At 42.5% G+C, this 19824-nt stretch overlaps 1 protein-coding gene across 4 annotated transcripts; it reads right to left on the bottom strand.

Moving 5' to 3' along the window:
* Positions 1-3604: 3604 nt before the first annotated feature.
* tpm2.L (tropomyosin 2 L homeolog) lies at positions 3605-19339 on the bottom strand. 4 transcript variants are annotated; one of them, XM_018251550.2, is made up of 9 exons: positions 19154-19339; positions 13348-13473; positions 10686-10819; positions 10377-10494; positions 10214-10284; positions 7970-8045; positions 7630-7692; positions 7105-7174; positions 3605-4467 (listed from the first exon to the last, which is right to left on the bottom strand). In XM_018251550.2, the coding sequence occupies exons 1-9, from the start codon at positions 19265-19267 to the stop codon at positions 4385-4387; spliced, it is 855 nt and encodes a 284-aa protein (XP_018107039.1). In that variant the 5' UTR covers positions 19268-19339; the 3' UTR covers positions 3605-4384.
* Between the last annotated feature and the right edge of the window lie 485 nt (positions 19340-19824).

Below are 19824 nucleotides of genomic sequence, written 5' to 3'. Positions count from 1 at the left end.
ACCACAAATTAATTTCATTATTTTAATAAAAATACACGAGCAAACGCCAATCCCCAATTTGAACTTATTTATGAATAAAAAAACTCAAATTAATCAGATCGGGAAATAACCTGATAAAATCGTCAGATTTTTTTTTAAAATATTTTGGATTATCGGGCTAAACCCAGTGCAGACTACGAGATCTTTAAATTGGGATAGGGACATCTCCCATTGACTTATACACGACATTCACAGGTCTCAGATGGGGGATTTTTGGATTTGGCCTCTTTGCAGCATCAGGTTATAAGAAATCTAGAAAAATTTAAAGGTTTTTTTTTCCACTAAAAATTTGAGTTTTTGCCCCAAAAAGCCCAACCAGAAAAATGGAGTTTTAGTAAATAACCCCCTTAGTATGTGAGAGTAACAAGGTACTTACTGGCCCCCAGGAGGCCGAGCAGCAGTAGAACAATGAGAAGGTCCCTCCTTGCAGTTATTCTATGAGGGGCCATTGTGTCTTCTCTGTTTGTCATTGCTCTTCCCAGGAGTCATTTATACTTGTTCTTATCTCTGTTATACATTAAAGTTCACTGGTTATTGTACAATAATATTCCCTTTAATCTTCCTTATAATAAGTCTTATCAGTGTGTGAGCAGGTAAGTGCAGGTAAGTGAGTTATTTCCCTGTTGAGCAATAATCACTGTCTGTGGAAAGTCTCCAGAGAACAGACACCCCAAAATGAACCAGATTGAGGGGGAGATCTGGGGTGAGTGCTTATTTGTGCCCTGGGTACCCCTGAAACTATAGCAGGGTGACACCCCAATGTTTCTATATATCTGTAACCTTGTTATGAGCTAAGGGGGCCCAGTCTGAAGGTCAGTTAGGGGGAGATTTGGGGTGAGTGATTATTTGTACCCTGGGTACCCCTGGAACTATAGCAGGGTGACACCCCAATGTTTCTATATATCTGTAACCTTGTTATGAGCTAAGGGGGCCCAGTCTGAAGGTCAGTTAGGGGGAGATTTGGGGTGAGTGTTTATTTGTACCCTGGGTACCCCTGGAATTATAGCAGGGTGACTGTTACCCCAATGTTTCTATATATCTGTAACCTTGTTATGAGCTAAGGGGGCCCAGTCTGAAGGTCAGTTAGGGGGAGATTTGGGGTGAGTGTTTATTTGTACCCTGGGTACCCCTGGAACTATAGCAGGGTGACACCCCAATGTTTCTATATATCTGTAACCTTGTTATGAGCTAAGGGGGCCCAGTCTGAAGGTCAGTTAGGGGGAGATTTGGGGTGAGTGCTTATTTGTACCCTGGGTACCCCTGGAACTATAGCAGGGTGACACCCCAATCTTTCTATATATCTGTAATGTTGACCTGAGCTAAGAGAGGCCTGACTAAAGCTTGGCATTCGGGGGGTATAACTGGGCACTACCCTATAGATGTTGGTGCCATTAGGATGAGAGTCGCAGTCACACCATGAATTTGCGTAAACAATATTTTTATTTCAGCAAATCTGTATCTGGGAAGACTTATAGGGAAATGTTATAAGATTCTATTTGCGTCACACAGAAGAGTTAATGTACAGATGCAGCCACTTTGGTTTGTCTGTTTGACACAGAATAAATAAACACAGATATCCCATTTATCTCATTTAACACAGAAAACTGTGTCACAACATCCCATCTAATTAAAGCATTCACCATTGTGAACAAAGGTGCTTTGGTATGTTAATGAAAAGGTTAAATGCATTAAATGAGTTAAGATGACTTTAGATAGCACAGTTTCTTCAATTAACTCTGAGTCATGACGCATTTAACTCACAAATCCAAGTGGCTTCATCTGTATAAATGTCAGTTTATTGCTTCCTTGTTGGGAATATTATTGCCTGTGTATAACACATATACAGTAGGTAGAAAATCCATTTACAACTTGTCCTTATCTGTAACTTGTATAAGATCATTCAGTGACTTGCAGATATTTTCCCTCTTTATTTTCTAGCACATTCATTAATGATCAGTTCTGTCCAACTGGCACCCCCACTAGTGAGACCCCATTAAAGTCTGGCTGATGTCATTACTTTCCTTTGTGTCACATTTAAAAGGTATCAGACGTGACATTACCTGTCGCCTGTATTGTCTCACCTGTAATCCCAGGTATTGATCAGTGTCACATGTTATACAGACTGTAGGAGCAGCACTGGGATTGTGTTACTGGATGAAGAACTAGGGCTGGAATAAGGGGTCGGCAGAAGAGGCACGTGCTTGGGGGCAAAGCTTGGGGGGCACCAGGCACCAGGCACATATTTTCCCTGTCCCTACACCTAGTGTGGCTTGTGCATGTCGAGATGCAACTGTGTTGCCTGGGGCACCTGCTGGCCTGGCCCTGTATAGTATTGTACTTAATGGTCATGTTAGAGTGGTCCTGATACGTTCCCCCTGATTCCTACCCTGCTGTACCTGTAGCTATTCTACCCTACCTGTCAGTGTCCTACCTGCCTGTGAGTGTCCTACTCTACCTGTGAGTGTCCTACTCTACCTGTGAGTGTCATACTCTACCTGTGAGTGTCCTACTCTGCCTGTGAGTGTCCTACTCTACCTGCCCTTCTCTTCTTGTGTGTAGAGAACCAGGTGGGGGGGGTTGCTAGGATGTGTAAATACTTGTTAGGGGTCCCCACACAGGGGTGCTTCGCCAATGAGGCGAGTTGAGGCTCTTGCCTCAGACGGCAGCGCCCCACTAGCCAAGGCATTAACCTTGCCAGGCGGCACTGGGCCAGCTAAAAGCCAAACCTGATAACTTTAAGATCTGAAATTCCAGTCAAGTGAGGATCAGTGATGGCCGAATTTCTTCTGCTCCTCTTTGCCAATTTTCCAGCGAAATTCGCGAAACGGCAGAAAATTTGCAAAACGCAAATTTTGACAACAGCGACATTAAAGTCAATGGGCGCCTATTAATTGTCGAAATATATTGATGCTGGCAAAAATTCACCGGTGAATAAATTCGCCCATCACTAGTGAGGATTACTGACATTGGGGGGCAGTGGGGGAGGGGAGAATGTTGCTGATGAAGTACAAAGGGATTTGATAGAGTACAGGTTGGATCAATAAGGTTTCCTTGGTTTGGTATAACAGAACTAAAGAGCAATATTAGAATGGATATATAAATACATAATGTCAGGATTTCACGCTTCCCCTTTAAGTAAACTTTTAGTATGTAATAGAATGGCCAATTCTAAGCATCTCATTTTTCCATTGGTTTTCATTATTTATTTTTTATAGTTTTATAATTATTTGTCTTTTCCCTCTGAGTCTTTCTAACTTTCAAATGAGAGTCGCTGACCCCATCTAAAAAGCAAATGCTCTGTCATTTTTATTTCTCATCTTTCTAGTAAGGTCGTCTCCTATTCATATTCCAGTCTCTTATTCAAATCAGTGCCTGGTTCATAGGGGGATTTGGGTCCTGGTAAAAAAGCTTAAATAACTCAAAAACCTTAAATAATAAAAAAATGAAAACCAATTGCAAATTGTTTCATAACATTACTCTTTACATCAAACTAAAAGTTAACTCAAACTTGAACAACCCGTTTAACAGCAGGTATAATGTATAGAAACACACAAAATCATGATCGTTAAATTAAATCAATGCACTTTATTTGTTTATCTCAAGGAATAATAACATGGAATAGACTGGGCAGATTCCCTCGTAGGCCTTTCATTCTTTGCCTTAAAGCAACACGTAATTGGTCAGACATTACCTCTCTGTCCCCCATTCATCTGAAACATACAGTTGCCGTGGGGAATCCAAACTCAGGCCTGGGCATATGAGCTTGCCATCTGTCACCGATTAAGGCCTTACCTGTAAGGATGGGCGAATTTTTTTCACCTTGTTTCGCTAATAAATTTACGCCCATAGACTTGTATGGCGTTGTGCGTCAAAAAAAATAAGACACACGTCAAAAAAAATTTGCCGCACAACAAAAAAATTTTGACGCCCATAGACTTTAATGCCTGTCTGCGACATTTCACCGGCGGTGAATTTTTGGCGAAACGAAACAGGTCAAATTCGCCCATCCCTACTTACCTGTATTTAATGTTTTGGCTCCTGGAGTGTTGGGTTGAGCTCAGCGTGGGGTTTACATGAAGGAAACAATAGGGGGGACATTAAGTGCTGCAACCACACAACAAGCTGCACAATGAGGACATTACAGTATAAAAGTCTAGTTGAGGAAGATAAAGAAGCTTTTCTCCAGGATGAAGTACGAGGGTGAGTGAGGGTCCAGCTGCAGATACTGGGAATGTGATCAGGGAATGTTGTGACACACAGAGATCCATTTCATACAAAGTGCAGTCATTACATGGAGCTCAGAAGTGAGGACAAGAGGGAGGACGTGAAGGAACATTGGGAACATCTACATGTTGTTCAGCTCCACTAATGTCTGGTCCAGGGTCTGGTTCAGTTCAATTTTCTCTTCTTTAGCAGCAGTCAGGCTCTCTAGGGACACAAATCACCATTAGGCACATGAGTTTGGGATTGGGATGAGCCCAAAATAGGGATAGTGAGAGTGGAGAATAGAACAGAGCAGGCCAAGACCCACACAATATCCACTCACACTCAGGCATTCACTCACTCATTCACTCACAACTCCCTTTTGTTTCCAAAACCTCAATACTAGTGGCATTTCATAGACCAGTCACCAGAAATAGTTCAGCAAAGGGGTCTGTGTCCTCCTCAAGGAAACTATTAAACCCCAGTCCCCTTATTCCTTGTGTCTAAGGTAAGTGCAAGTAACATACTGGACCAGGGAGCTCACATGTAGCTGCAATCACTATGTCTATGCTCATTCTTTGTCTACAACCAATAGCAAATGAATCTGATAGTAGAACTGGGTTCCTGGGGATATTTGGTCTCAGATTCATGAAATGCTCAGGTTTAATAAGACTGCTGGGAGTTTTATCTACTCACCCTGAACAGTATAAGCCCTGACTGTGTCTTTCATGGAGAGAGAGTTTAGAATTCAGAAAAGGAACGACGGAGTAAACAAAGAAACAATGAAATAAAAGTTTGGAGACAGAGGAGAAATGTTTATTGATTTAGCAGCACAGGATTAAACAGAGAGAGTTAAGAGAAAGGGGAGATGTAGTTCACCTTTCAAGTCTCAAAACCAATTCTAATGACCCTCAGCACCCCATGTCTATACTGTCAGACCCAAAGGCAAAAGAACAAATATACAGACCCACCAGAGGAAAGAGACCCAAAACCTGAGGTGAATGGGAAGAAACAGAGGAACACAAAGATACAAGGGGTCCTATAAAGGCGTAACCATGGTGACATCCTGAGACACAGGCAGTTGGGCAGCAAGTGGCAGTCACGAAAAGAGAGGCAATAACATTTATACCATAGATGAGAAATAAGATGAAATCAGCCCATAATAGAATAATAATATTAATCATACGTAGATGGTGGACTTCAATGAAATAGAAAGTGATGTGACAGTCAGTCTTTTCTGGTGTGAGACATGCAAGTGCAAAAAGACTTGAGGAAGTGAACACGTGTGAAGACTTGGGGGGTCGTGAGCTCGGGGCACGAGGAGAAGATGTAGCAAGTGAGGCTCATAGAGATGTAATGTCATTGAGAGCATTGTCCAACTCTTCACTGATGGCTTTATATTTCACCTTCTGAGAATAGACCTCATCTAGAGAGAGTGCAAGCACGAGAGGCAACGAGAAAGAATGAGACAGAAAATAGAATAGAGAGATACAAGAGACAGCATAACAAATAAGGTGTAGAGTTAAGGACAGCAATAAGGCAATGAGAAAACCAGGTGTAAGGGCAGCGTATGGGATATACAGTCAAACAGAAAGGGAGAAGAACATTAGAAGAGCAGAGCCATGGAGAGAACATAGTATAGCACATAAGGTGCGTAAAGGCTAATGTGTAGAAAACAGAGAGGAGTATGGGATGTCATGTAAGGGATAAGATGTAGAACATAGGGAGAGTAGAGTGGCAGAGGGGAGTATGGGAGATAGTGTAAGGGATAATGTCTAGAAAATAGGGAGAGTAGAGTAACTTAGAGAAGTATGGGAAATAATGAAAGAGAGAGTAGAGTAACAGAAATGAGTATGGGAGAAAGTAATAAGGATAATGTGTAGAACATAGGGAGAGTAGAGTAAAAGAGAGGAGTATGGGAGATAGTGTAAGGGATAATGTGTAAAACATAGGGCGAGTAGAGTAGCAGAGAGGAGTATGGGAGAGAGGGTAAGTGATAATGTGTAGAACATAGAGAGAGTAGAGTAACAGACAGGGGTATGGGAGATAGTGTAAGGGATAATATATAGAACATAGGGAGAGTAGGGTAACAGAGAGGAGTATGGGAGATAGTTTAAGGTAGAGTAGAGTAACAGAGAGGATATGGGATATAGTGTAAAGGGTAATGTGTAAAATAGAGAGAGTAGAGTAGCGTAGCAGAGAGGAGTATGGGAGATAGTGTAAGGGAAAATGTGTAATACATAGGGAGAGTAGAGTAACAGAAAGGAGTATGGGAGATAGTGATAAGGATAATGTGTAGGACATAGGGAGAGTAGAGTAACAGAGAGGAGTATGGGAGATAGTGTAAGGGATAATGTGTAAAACATAGGGAGAGTAGAGTAACAGAAAGGAGTATGGGAGATAGTGTAAGGGATAATGTGTAGGACATAGGGAGAGTAGAGTAACAGAGAGGAGTATGGGAGATATTGTAAGGGATAATGTGTAAAACAAAGGGAGAGTAGTGTGACAGAGAGGAGTATGAGAGATCATGTAAGGGAGAGTAGAGTAACAGAAAGGATTATGGGAGATAGTGATAAGGATAATGTGTAGGACATAGGGAGAGTAGAGTAACAGAGAGGAGTATGGGAGATAGTGTAAGGGACAACAGAGTTTGCAGAAAGAAGTAAGAAGAAAAATTAGCCATAAAATGGTAAAGGAACAAATGAAAAGATTCAGGTAAAAGTGGGAATTGTCAGACATGGGGTTAAGAGGGATAATTAGGGTTATACACATTGAGAAATGTCAGAAGGACAAACACTAAACCAGAACAATAGGAACTAATAGGGCTGCAACAGGGACAACCAGTAGCTGAAGGGTCTCTACCTTCCAGATCATCGATGGTCTTCTCTAGTTGAACCACAGATTTCTCAGCAAACTCAACTCGACTCTCAGCCTGAAAGGGAAAACGTGAAGTCACAAACCTGACACAGACAGTGGTAACAACTAATCATTGTCCATTGTCTCCTTCCTACCAACCTGCCGTGTCACAACTTGGTGCCTCTGCAACGCCAACAATTTCTTTACCTTCTAGTACCTTTCTCACCTTGTGTCTCCTAATATGCTCCCCTTCCTACTCTTACCCCTTCCTTCTCACCATCACTTGTCCCTCTCACACCAGCCTCTACTTGCTGCTCTAACACCTTATTGTTCCACTTGTCCTACCTGTCCCTCCCTCCAAGGTTCCTCACTCCATTTTCCAACCCCTTCATTTTCCTATTTCTTGTGTCCAGTCGGGTTCCTCCACCTGCCTGGCCCAGTGTCACTCTGACTTCATTGCTTGGCCCCCTTTCCTCACTCATTTCCCTCGACCTGGTCTCCCCCACTTCTCTCACTGGGCACCATACTCACTTCTTTTAGCTTCTCAGTCAGCAGATTGATCTCCTCTTCATATTTGTCTTCCTTTGAAGAATACTTTAAAATGAAAGAAAAGTCGATGAGACATTGTACAAGATGGACCAGATATAGTTGGGGGGTTATTTAAAGAAATGCCATAATCACCCACAAAAAATCCCACTGAGAATACAATAAATAAAGGATGGACAAACAGACAAGGGTTGGAGTCAATTTATCATTAATATCAGTAGGACAATTTGAATTTCCGCCTCCAAACAAGATCCCAGTGGTTAATGGAGAGCTCCAGACAGGACAGGGGTGGCAGCTGATGGTGTTACAGAGGGACACTCAATACCTTGTCTGCTTGGGCCTCAAGGGATTTCAAGTTATTCGTGAGGTTCTTCAGCTCTTCCTCCAGATCCCCAAATTTACTGTTCCCCAATGATCAGACAGAGAAGTGAGAGGTCACATGGGGGGGGAGAGGGGGTTTGGCATGGGAAGGGGTCAGGCAAAAACCAGTGGATCACAAAGAGAAGGAGAGAAGGAGAGAATTTAGAGAAATCAGAGCAATGAAACAAGAACTTATTACTTGGGCTCAGTAGTGGAATATAAATCTTTGGACCCTGGGGCAAATTTGTTTAAAGTGAGAGAGTTCACTGGCACATAAGGAATTACTAACAGGATCAAACCTTTAAATCTTTATTGCAGCATGAAACGTTTCAGGGACAACTTTATCAAGAATGATTGATATGGGGTTAACCCCCGAAACGTTGCATGCTGCAATAAAGATTTAAAGCAAAGGTTTGACCCTGCTAATGATTCCTTGTGTGAACTGTCAGTACATGGTGGACAGGTTGCCGATACCTCTATTACTGAGCACTGGGGGGGCCCTTGTCTGGAGGGCCAGGATGTGCTTGTGCATCCCGATAATTTGTTTAAAGCAATTCAGTTAAAATCATTTTTCTTCTTTAAAACTCCAATTGGCTGGCAGTTAGTTGTGTGGCCTTTCTGTCCATCTACTGCATGCAGAGCAATAGCACAAAGTAGCAACATGTTCACTGGGTCACTTATTGCCCTGACAGACTAAATGTATGGGGGGGGGTCACATTGTTCTTTGTAAGTAGGGACCCGGCAGCCAGAAAATGTTCTGCGGAAATGTGATCTGCTCTGGTCCAATGAAAGTTGCCACTGAATGTCAAATGAGGTTAAAAAGTGATGTCAAAGAAAGGACAGGAAGTGATGTCAGAGGAAGAACAGGAAGTGATGTCAGAGGAAGAACAGGAAGTGATGTCAGAGGAAGAAGAGAAGATGGATGAGGCACAAGATGCTTCTTCCTCTCCAGTACCTCTTCCTCTGCTGCAATTACAGATTTCAGACTCTGATCCATGGTCCGAAGTTCCTCTTCCAACTGCCTGAACCGACTTGGGGAGGAAAGATTAAGGTTTAGAAGCTCAGCTCAAGAGTAAAATCAGATTGTGGACGTGTATAAGAGCTCATCTCATGATTATTCATGTTACAGGGCTATGGTGCCTACCAACACAATCTCTTCCATTGCCCCTTCCAGGATATTATTCCCATGGCAACAGTAAAGTTTAATAATGTTATAAATGTTGCTCATGTCTTTATGGTTTCAATCCAAGTAAGGGTCTTAGTCTGGGTATTTGTCCTAAAATAATCCTGTGTCTCCCACTGCCCCACCCCCTAATGTCATGGTCCTGCCTCTGTCATCACCCATCTTGCCTTGTGATGTCACCACTGTATGTTCCCCGCCTGGTTTCAGAAGCTAAAAAGTGACAAACCTAAGACTTTTGCAGTCTTCTGTGTCTGCACCCATAGTCTGGTAAGTAAGGAGTAGGTTGTGCATGGCCCTCAGTGTCTAAACTAACTCTCAGGGTATTCTATTTGGCACAGAGATGAGATTCAGGAATGTAGATGAGGAGTAGGTTGTGCCTGACCCTCAGAGAATACTCAGAGATTAAGGAAAGTAGGTAAGGAGTAGGTTGTGCATGGTCCTCCAAGTATTCTGTTTTACTTAAAGATTAGGGAGAGTAGGTAAGGAGTAGGTTGTGCCTGGTTCTCAGGGTATTCTATATGATACAAAGATTAGGGAATATAGGTGAGGAGAAGTGCCTAACCCTCAGAGTATTCTATTTTATGCAGAGAATAGGAAGAGTAGGTAAGTAGCAAGTAGTGGCTGACCCTTTAATAGTGGGGCTTGGTGTAGCCTTTGAGTCCTTCTAGCCAACAGCTGGTTGTACTAAACACAAGATGACAGCCATATCCAATTTTCTCCAGCTCTTCACGTACAGATACTTTACAAGTACACTGTCACACTGGGGATTCAGCAGGACCAAAAACGAATCCAAATCTACATCCAATGTGACCTCACATGGTCAGTGCACGACTAAAGCACATTCTGATCCTGAGGCTCATTATTCCTTCACTAAATCATCATCATCATTTATTCATCATCATTTATTTATATAGCACAGCAAGATACGCAGTGCTTTAAATTCCAAATAATATAAAAATATCATGAGTACAACAGAACAACTGCTCTATAACCAGGGGACGTTGATTAAATTTGATCCATTCTCACCTCTCAGCCACCTCAGCTCGCTCTTCAGAACGCTCAAGGTCCCCCTCAATGACGACAAGCTTACGGGCCACCTGAATGAACACAAATGAGGGAGAAATTCACATTTCACCCTTATACTGTATTCCTTTTTTTATCCATTTCCTTCACCAATCAAAAAACTCACCTCCTCATACTTGCGGTCTGATTCCTCTGCTATGGTTTTAGCTTCTCTCAGCTGCTGCTCTTGGTCCACCATCTTCTCCTCATCCTTGGTGGCCCTGTTCTCAATGACCTTCATTCCTCTGAGTGAGAGCAGAAAGATTCACAGTGAGTCCAAGAGTAACACTCAATACAGCATTTTAGGCTGCTATTCTTATTCACGAGATCCCTTTCTTCAACTTCCGCAATGGTGTCTACCCTGTCTGAGGAACTAGGCTTCTCCCCTACACTTGCATTATGGGAAAGAGATGGCTCAGAATTACCCGGCCCTTACCTCTCGCTCTCATCCACTGCTTTCTCTGTTTCTTCCAGTTTCTGCAGAGCGGTCGCAAGACGTTCCTGAGCGCGGTCCAACTCTTCCTCTACCAGCTGGATGCGCCTGTTCAAGGATGCTACTTCAGCCTCAGCCTGCAAATGCCAAATGGGATTGTGGGATCAGTGAGTTCATGGGGATTGATGGTAGTTTTCCATTAATTTAGTACTAAAAAAGCACAGTCATAAAGAGTATGAGTCACAAAATTCTATATTTCTTTCTACACCAGAAAGTTCCACAGTTATATTGTTACAAACCAGGCAGATCTATTATTTATCATGACACGTTGACTGCACCATATTTAAATAATTCAGGATTAGCTTGAAATAAGAGAGTGACTATCCTTCATGATGGTAGGCAACATCAAAGATAATTGGACCCCTAAAGATTTTCTTAGAATCTGATTTAGGGTGGAAACAACCCATAGGAAGAGAAAAAACTGGTGATGGAAAAGAGAAATTTACTTCTTAGGCTCCCTTAATTTTTCCTGGATTTGCCTCTCCAAATCTCATATCCATCTACAGCAAACCTGTACACTCCTCTCAGTCCTCTACCTCATGCTGCAGGGTCTGGACCTTCTTTATGTCCTCAAAGAAACAGAGCTGAACCTCACTGGACCCAAGACATGGTCTGATATTCCATTAGCTGCTGGCTGATCTAGAACATGAATCAATCAAAGCAAGAACATGGTATACTGAGCTAGAAAACACTGAGGTTATGCCAGTATCCTACTGTTATAAACTGGCTGATCTAGAACACAAACGAATCCAAGTTCCAAGCAAGAACATGGTATACTAAGAATCAGGTATTGCCAGTATCATTCTGTTATATATTGAATGATCTAGAACAAATATCAATCCAAGCAAGAAAATGGTATACAAAGCTAGAAAATACAGTTTCCTTCTGTTATACACTGGAGAATACGGACCACTCAAGTTATCTTGTTATGAACTGGCTGAGCTAGAGCATGAACCATCTCAAGCAATAACATGGTATACTAAGCTAGAAAACACTCAAGTTATGCTAGTATCATACTGTTCTACAATGGATGGTCTAGAACATGGAACAATGCAAGAAAAAAAATGGTATACTGAGGTAGAAAATACTCAGGTATTGCCATTATCCTTCTCTTATACACAGGCTGAGCTAGAACATGGACCAAGCAAAGCAGGAACATGGTACACTATACTAAGGTATCCTACTGCTATACACTGGCTGAGCTACAAAATGGGCCAACCAATGCAAAACACAGTATACTGAGCCACAAATACTCAGGTATTGCTATTATCCTTCTGTTATACTTAGGGTGAGCCAGAACATGGACCAACCCAAGTAAGAACATGGAATACTGAAAACATTGTGCAACTGCATCACATAAATCTCCTACAACCTAACCTTGGCCTTCCCTTTAGGGTCAGTTCCAGCCCAGTCGTATATTTCCACTACTCAACTAATTCTTATACAAAAGCAGAAGGGAGGATATCTTCTACCTTATAGGGAATTTCTTTAAAGGATCCCCTAAATGCCAAAACCCCACTTGGTTCTTCCACTCTTGCGTTAGTGCCACACATCAGAACAACCCCCCTCTAATACTGCCCTACAGGCAGGGACACCTCCTTCTTCTGGGTCTCCTATGACTTTGTGCTTATGTTCTGAGCACTTACTAATACTGGTTATTGTAATAAAACCAGTTCCAGTGACACTATTACACTGGTTAGCACTATTTCCCATTATAATGAATAACATATACACTCCTTTCTATTGGACATTAAGGCATTTACATTACATTGGCTCATTATTGACTCGTTCCTGTCCCACAATCCTGAGGAACAAAGAGGCTGATGGAAGTTCCTGATGTTTTACTTGAGGGCTGTTTCTGTGGGGCGGCCCCTGTTAGACCCCCCCCCCAGAATATTCACAGGTAACAGAGCAATGCTCCGAGGGTCACATCTTTCAGATAACTTGGGGCAGACCATGAGGAGCCCCCACACCTGCCAGGCATGAAATGGTGAAATTGAACACATCAGCTCATAGAACTGAAATCACCTCCATATTTCTACAGAACCCTAAACTTGCCCTGATCCATCACAATCATTTCACAGCCTAGAAATACAATGGAAATACAATGGAAATACAATGGAAATACAATGGAAATACAATGGCTTCATCCAAACCCTCTCCTGCTGCCCTGACACACAAACTGCCTACTGAGGGGGAGCAGAATTATTCTGGATGGGGGGGCATAGTGAGTGGAGTTTTTATTAAGGGGGTGCAAGAGTTGTTACATTACAGTGTGGATTGTTCCGGGGCACAAATGGTATTTCAGGGTGCAGATAAACTAGGGGGTGCACCAAATATGCCAAATATGTCATTTTCAGATTCAGTTGAAAACCAGACACTTCCATAAAAGATCTCAAACCAGAGTTGGAATTTGCATATTCTCAATGAAGAACAATCATGCCCGGCCCTGGCCAATAGCCTGACACCTTCAGCTGTGCCGCGATGTGCCGCCATTAATGGACCGGCCATAGTTAGAAATGTGTCTCCCCCCAGGGGCCAGTTAGTGCAGCTCGGGGGCAACTAGATATGAGGCTCAATTAGGAGGAAACATGGGGTCACTCACGTCAGTGGCCTTCTTCTCCGCCATCTCCAACTTCTCCTGAGCATCCTTCACTGACTCGGAATATTTCTCCACCTCATCCTCGGTGCCTTTTGTCTTCTTCTGCAAATCCATCACCTCCTCCTCTATCTGTGGGAAACACCAGTGAGTGTGAGTCAGTAAAGGAACAAAGAGTGAGTGAGTGAGTGAGTGAGTGGTGAGATACAGGTCAGTGTGAGATGATACAAGAGTGAGTGTGAGTCAATGAAGGAATTTGAGTGAGTGAGTATATGAGTGAGTGATGAGATACATGTCAGTGTGAGATAATACAAGAGTGAGTGTGAGTCAGTAAAGGAAGGAACTAAGAGTGAGTGAGTGAGTGAGTGATGAGATACACGTCAGTGTGAGATAATACAACAGTGAGTGTGAGAATGAGAGTAAATGTGAATGAGAAATAACATGTGAGTGAGAGAGATAATATACCTTTAAGGAAGAAAATGTGAGTGTGAGTGAAAGTGAGTGAGAGACACTTGAGTTTGAGAAAACAGAATAGGGTTAAAAAAAACCAGCACCAAGATTTGCCCTTTAAAGTGAATGAGCCCCCATATCTGTCAGTCTCTATCCTGGAGGGGAAGAACTTTCATTCTCATAATTGTGAGAAAAGGGCAAGAAATGTTCCACTGGGCAAATCTCATAGACGTAATTAAAGGGCCCCATGGAGAGGAATCTGTGAATATGAACCCCTGATGTGCAGCAGTCTGTAGGGACCCCCCAGCATGTTCTGGGGCCTGACATGGAACCCCCTTTTCATTTAAAATGATTTTGTGCAATTTCATTGGTGTTGGGATGGGCTCCACTTCCACACAAACAACTAAACATTCTCTGCAGATTCACTTTTATTCCAATGATTCAATTGAGAAACGTATAAAAGTCATAAATGGCCGTTTATTTACCTGCCGCTGCGGAGAGACCGACACCCTCCACTAATCTATTGGCAGCGCTATTAACCCTTTCATGGGATTCTGTTAATACTTTTGTAATATCGTTTGTTTTATTTCTGGTTTTTTAAACAGACAAACAATGACAGAGACATATAAGGTTGTGCATTGAACCATTAATACATGTGTCGACATTATAACATATTATTATTATTAACATGTATTTATATAGCGCCAACATATAGCGTAGCACTGTAAAGTAAATGTGATTATACAACTACATCACATGAATTATATACATAGAACAACATATGCAGTTCAACTGTACTGAGTCCTCACTTGTTATTGGGGAGAATCAGGTAATTAGATTTGGGGATTGGCATCATTCCATGAAGTTCAGATTTGATCAAATTTTGTGGGTGAACCTCTGGAAATGTCGGTCAATTTAATAAGTGGTGATGTCTTATTTATTAATTCTCACCACAGTTTGATATTGGGAGGATTTGGGCTCATCCACTTCATCACCACCAGCTTTTTGGTATAAAATAGTGAAGCCCATAGAAGATTCCTGGTTTTGTTCAGAGGCACCAACTCCTCTACCAACCCTAATAGACACAACAACGGGATTTTACTCCCGGGAAATCAAGATTCAGATATCGAACAACTGCTGAGCAAAAGCGGGACATGACCTCCCATTCCTACACCATGAGAAAGAATCCTGACATCTACGACATTGTCCATCCACTGAGCTACCCATTTGTTTCAGTCTGACAGGAGTAATAGAGAACTGGTGTGTTGACTTCAATTGTATCATTTTGTATCATTTTGTCCCGAGTAGATATCAGAGACCCACAGATACTCTCAGTAGCCTCCTCCCTTTTCTCAAGATCAAGCTCTGGGATATACTGAGACCATTTAGACCAGTGATCCCCAACCAGTAGCTCGTGAGTAACATGTTACTCTCCAACCCTTGGATGTTGCTCTCAGTGGCCTCAAACCAGGAGATTATTATTGAATTCCAGACCTGGAGGCAAGTTTTGGTTGTATAAAAACCAGGTGCACTGCCAAACAAAGTCTCAATGTAGGTTTATAATCCACATAGGAGCTACCAAATAGCCAATCACAGCCCTTATTTGGCACCCCAAGAACATTTTTCATGCTTGTGTTGCTCCCCAACTCCTTTTACTTCTGAATGTTGCTCACGGGTTGAAAAGGTTGGGGATCCCTGATTTAGAATAAGACTTAGTAAATGGGTCTAGTCCAGGAGTAGCTTATATATATATATATATATATATATATATATAGTGATGGGCGAATTTATTCGCCAGGCGCGAATTCACAGCGAATTTGCGCGATTCGCACCGAGCGAATACATTAGCGAAACGCCCGTGAAAATAACGGACGCCGGCGTAAAAAACGGGCGCCGGCGTCGAAAAAACTGGTGCCGGCGTCAAAAACGGGCGCCGGCGTCAAAAACGAGACGCCGGCGCCGTTTCCCAAATTTTTCGCCGGCGCAAATTCGCCCATCACTATATATATATATATATATATATATCACAGAGCAGTTTCTTGGTTTGTGGATCCAATAGTCATAGATTCAAGTTTTCAGTTTACCCACGTTACAGTTAGAGAACCAAATTGAGCCTTAAAGGCATGTCGCAATTGCAGATATCCATAAAGTTGAATGGTAGGGTTGTGCAATAATATCGTTTTTATAAAGAAATCACACTTGTACATTGCAAGTGATTTATTGTACCATTTCCATGTTTATTCTTGAACCAATAAATGCATTTTGTAGCTGTAATATAGTGTGTAGGTGCATCTCAGGCTGTTGTGCCTGATCCTGAGCTTTCACAAACGGCTAGAACTGCACAATGGAACTGCTTTCAGGTAACCTATTGTTTCTCCTATTCAATGTAACTGAAGGAGTCGCAGTGGGACTTGGATTTTTACTATTGAGTGCTGTTCTACTATCTACCACTAGGTGGGGCATGAGAGAATTTTAAGGGCAAATGTCCACAAGGAGATTAATATCAAGAGATAAATTCTGTGAGTGACTAGTTTTCCAAAGTTTCCTCTTGAGGCAACATCAGGTGACTGGAAGATTGAAGCGACACATGGGTTTTACCCACTGCATTTACAGAAGATTAGTCGCTCACAGAAGACGAGATTTATCGCTGGTGATTAATCTCCTGGTGTACAATCAGCTTTAGCACTAAAGTCAGGGAGTTGTGATCTGGTTCCCTTCCCATTGTTCTGCTAATGGGCTGCTGTGGGGGAAGGGAGGGGGTGATATCAGTCCAACTTGCAGTACAGCAGTAAAGAGTGACTGAAGTTAATCAGAGCACAAGTCACATGACTGGGGGCAGCTGGGAAACTGACAATATGTCTAGCCCCATGTCAGATTTTAAAATTAAACTTCTGAAAAAGGAATTTCAGTGCAGAATTGTGCTGGAGAGGAGTTTTTAACTGATAGAAAACATGTTTTCCTGTAAGATAATCCCTTTAACTACAGCAATTCCAGTTAGACTGTAAGCTCTATGGGGCAGGGAGCTCCTGCTTAGTGTCTCTCTTACAACAAGGCATTTGATGTGTGTGTATTTATATATTAATCTGTTACTTGTCCTTTCACTTCAATTCAATGTGCCCCTGTGTGTCCTTATGAGGCTACACTGGCAGTGCACTTTGATGAGCACTAGAGGGAGACAGAGAGACAACACGTGGGAGCCAATCATTCCTGAGCAACTGATTGACAATAAAGTTCCAGAGTGAAGGTTAAAATTCAGCCCCGGGGGAGGGAGCCCATTGTTATGTCAGTCGCAACTGTCACTTGTATCCCCCCATCCCCCACTGCTCTCCTTAACAGCTTGACCTGTGCCACATATTCCTCCCTGGGATTGTCAGCTGCCCAAATACTCCCCTGTCTCATCCCAGAGCCCCAGTCTCTTCTATCAGCAGCCACAACATGCGTTTTACTTCCTTTATAACATTCAATTCAATCGGCATCAGCCTGTTACTACTCTTTTACTTTCTTCATCTCCTACGTCATTCACTGCTCTGTATCCTAAGTACTACCCCCTGCAGCCTTGTGTCTTTATATGGTCACAACCCCTCAGTGACTTCTAATATCCTTATCATTTACAGTAGGGGGTACATTATCCCTTATAATACATGAGTGATACTCAGAGTTCCCTGTATAACTCAGCCTGCAGCCTTGTGCCTTTATATGGTCACAGAACAACCCCTCAGTGACTTCTAATATCCTTATCATTTACAGTAGGGGGTACATTATCCCTTATAATACATGAGTGATACTCAGAGTTCCCTGTATAACTCAGCCTGCAGCCTTGTGCCTTTATATGGTCACAGAACAACCCCTCAGTGACTTCTAATATCCTTATCATTTACAGTAGGGGGTACATTATCCCTTATAATACATGAGTGATACTCAGAGTTCCCTGTATAACTCAGCCTGCAGCCTTGTGCCTTTATATGATCACAGAACAACCCCTCAGTGACTTCTAATATCCTTATCATTTACAGTAGGGGGTACATTATCCCTTATAATACATGAGTGATACTCAGAGTTCCCTGTATAACTCAGCCTGCAGCCTTGTGTCTTTATATGGTCACAGAACAACCCCTCAGTGACTTCTAATATCCTTATCATTTACAGTAGGGGGTACATTATCCCTTATAATACATGAGTGATACTCAGAGTTCCCTGTATAACTCAGCCTGCAGCCTTGTGCCTTTATATGGTCACAGAACAACCCCTCAGTGACTTCTTATATCCTTATCATTTACAGTAGGGGGTACATTATCCCTTATAATACATGAGTGATACTCAGAGTTCCCTGTATAACTCAGCCTGCAGCCTTGTGCCTTTATATGGTCACAGAACAACCCCTCAGTGACTTCTAATATCCTTATCATTTACAGTAGGGGGTACATTATCCCTTATAATACATGAGTGATACTCAGAGTTCCCTGTATAACTCAGCCTGCAGCCTTGTGCCTTTATATGGTCACAGAACAACCCCTCAGTGACTTCTTATATCCTTATCATTTACAGTAGGGGGTACATTATCCCTTATAATACATGAGTGATACTCAGAGTTCCCTGTATAACTCAGCCTGCAGCCTTGTGCCTTTATATGGTCACAGAACAACCCCTCAGTGACTTCTAATATCCTTATCATTTACAGTAGGGGGTACATTATCCCTTATAATACATGAGTGATACTCAGAGTTCCCTGTATAACTCAGCCTGCAGCCTTGTGCCTTTATATGGTCACAGAACAACCCCTCAGTGACTTCTAATATCCTTATCATTTACAGTAGGGGGTACATTATCCTTATAATACATGAGTGATACTCAGAGTTCCCTGTATAACTCAGCCTGCAGCCTTGTGTCTTTATATGGTCACAGAACAACCCCTCAGTGACTTCTAATATCCTTATCATTTACAGTAGGGGGTACATTATCCTTATAATACATGAGTGATACTCAGAGTTCCCTGTATAACTCAGCCTGCAGCCTTGTGTCTTTATATGGTCACAGAACAACCCCTCAGTGACTTCTAATATCCTTATCATTTACAGTAGGGGGTACATGATCCCGTATAATACACAAGTGATACTCAGAGGTACAAATCAGTAATGAGTAAAGTGAGGGGTCAGACAAAACAAAGAGGAGCAGAGGTTTGGGGCTCATATTATGGGGGGGCAGACGTCCCAGACTGAGGGGCAGGATCTCATTACACAAGGAGAGACCTGATCACTAAGAGTTAAAATAAAATAAAGACTGAGGGATGGGGGGTGGGGACCCCCTGTATTTGGGATTAGAGGAGAGAGTGTGGAGGGGTGATATTATTGGGGTCCCCCGTTACCTGTTTGCACCGATCCTCCGCCTGTTTCTTATCCGCCTCGGCCTGATCCGCTCGATCAATCGCATTCTCCTTCTCCAACTTCAGCATCTGCATCTTCTTCTTAATCGCCTCCATCACTGCGACTGACACTCCGGGACTGAGACACAAGAGCAGAGACTCCGGGACTGGGGCTGCAGGACTGCGGGGGAGAAGCTTTATATGCGGGAGGGAGGGAGGAGGGAGGGGGAGGGAGTGTAGTAATGAGGGGAATGGGCAGGATTCTGCTGAGTGGGAAAGACTTCAGTTTAGTAAAAACAGACTAATAATCAGTCACAAGAGGGAGTGTAACAGTTATACTCACCCTACTTCTACTCATACCTCTAACTACACTCACTTTACTACTACTCACACCTCTAACTACACTCACCCTACTTCTACTCATACCTCTAACTACACTCACTTTACTACTACTCACACCTCTAACTACACTCACTTTACTACTACTCACACCTCTAACTACACTCACTTTACTACTACTCATACCTCTAACTACACTTACTTTACTACTACTCACACCTCTAACTACACTCACCCTACTTCTACTCATACCTCTAACTACACTCACTTTACTACTACTCACACCTCTAACTACACTCACTTTACTACTTATCACACCTCTAACTACACTCACT

This window comes from Xenopus laevis, chromosome 1L, assembly GCF_017654675.1.
Source record: "Xenopus laevis strain J_2021 chromosome 1L, Xenopus_laevis_v10.1, whole genome shotgun sequence".
Classification (NCBI taxonomy): domain Eukaryota; kingdom Metazoa; phylum Chordata; class Amphibia; order Anura; family Pipidae; genus Xenopus; species Xenopus laevis.
This window is presented reverse-complemented; position numbering and strand designations above follow the sequence as displayed.

Excerpts from the sequence above, each read along its gene's own strand:
- tpm2.L (XM_018251550.2), bottom strand. The coding sequence starts at position 19,267 with ATGGAGGCGATTAAGAAGAAGATGCAGATGCTGAAGTTGGAGAAGGAG. Across the intron at positions 13,474-19,153 it reads CGGAGGATCGGTGCAAACAG|ATAGAGGAGGAGGTGATGGA; the intron begins GTAACGGGGGAC and ends TGTTTCCCACAG. Across the intron at positions 4,468-7,104 it reads GACCATCGATGATCTGGAAG|AGAGCCTGACTGCTGCTAAA; the intron begins GTAGAGACCCTT and ends TTGTGTCCCTAG.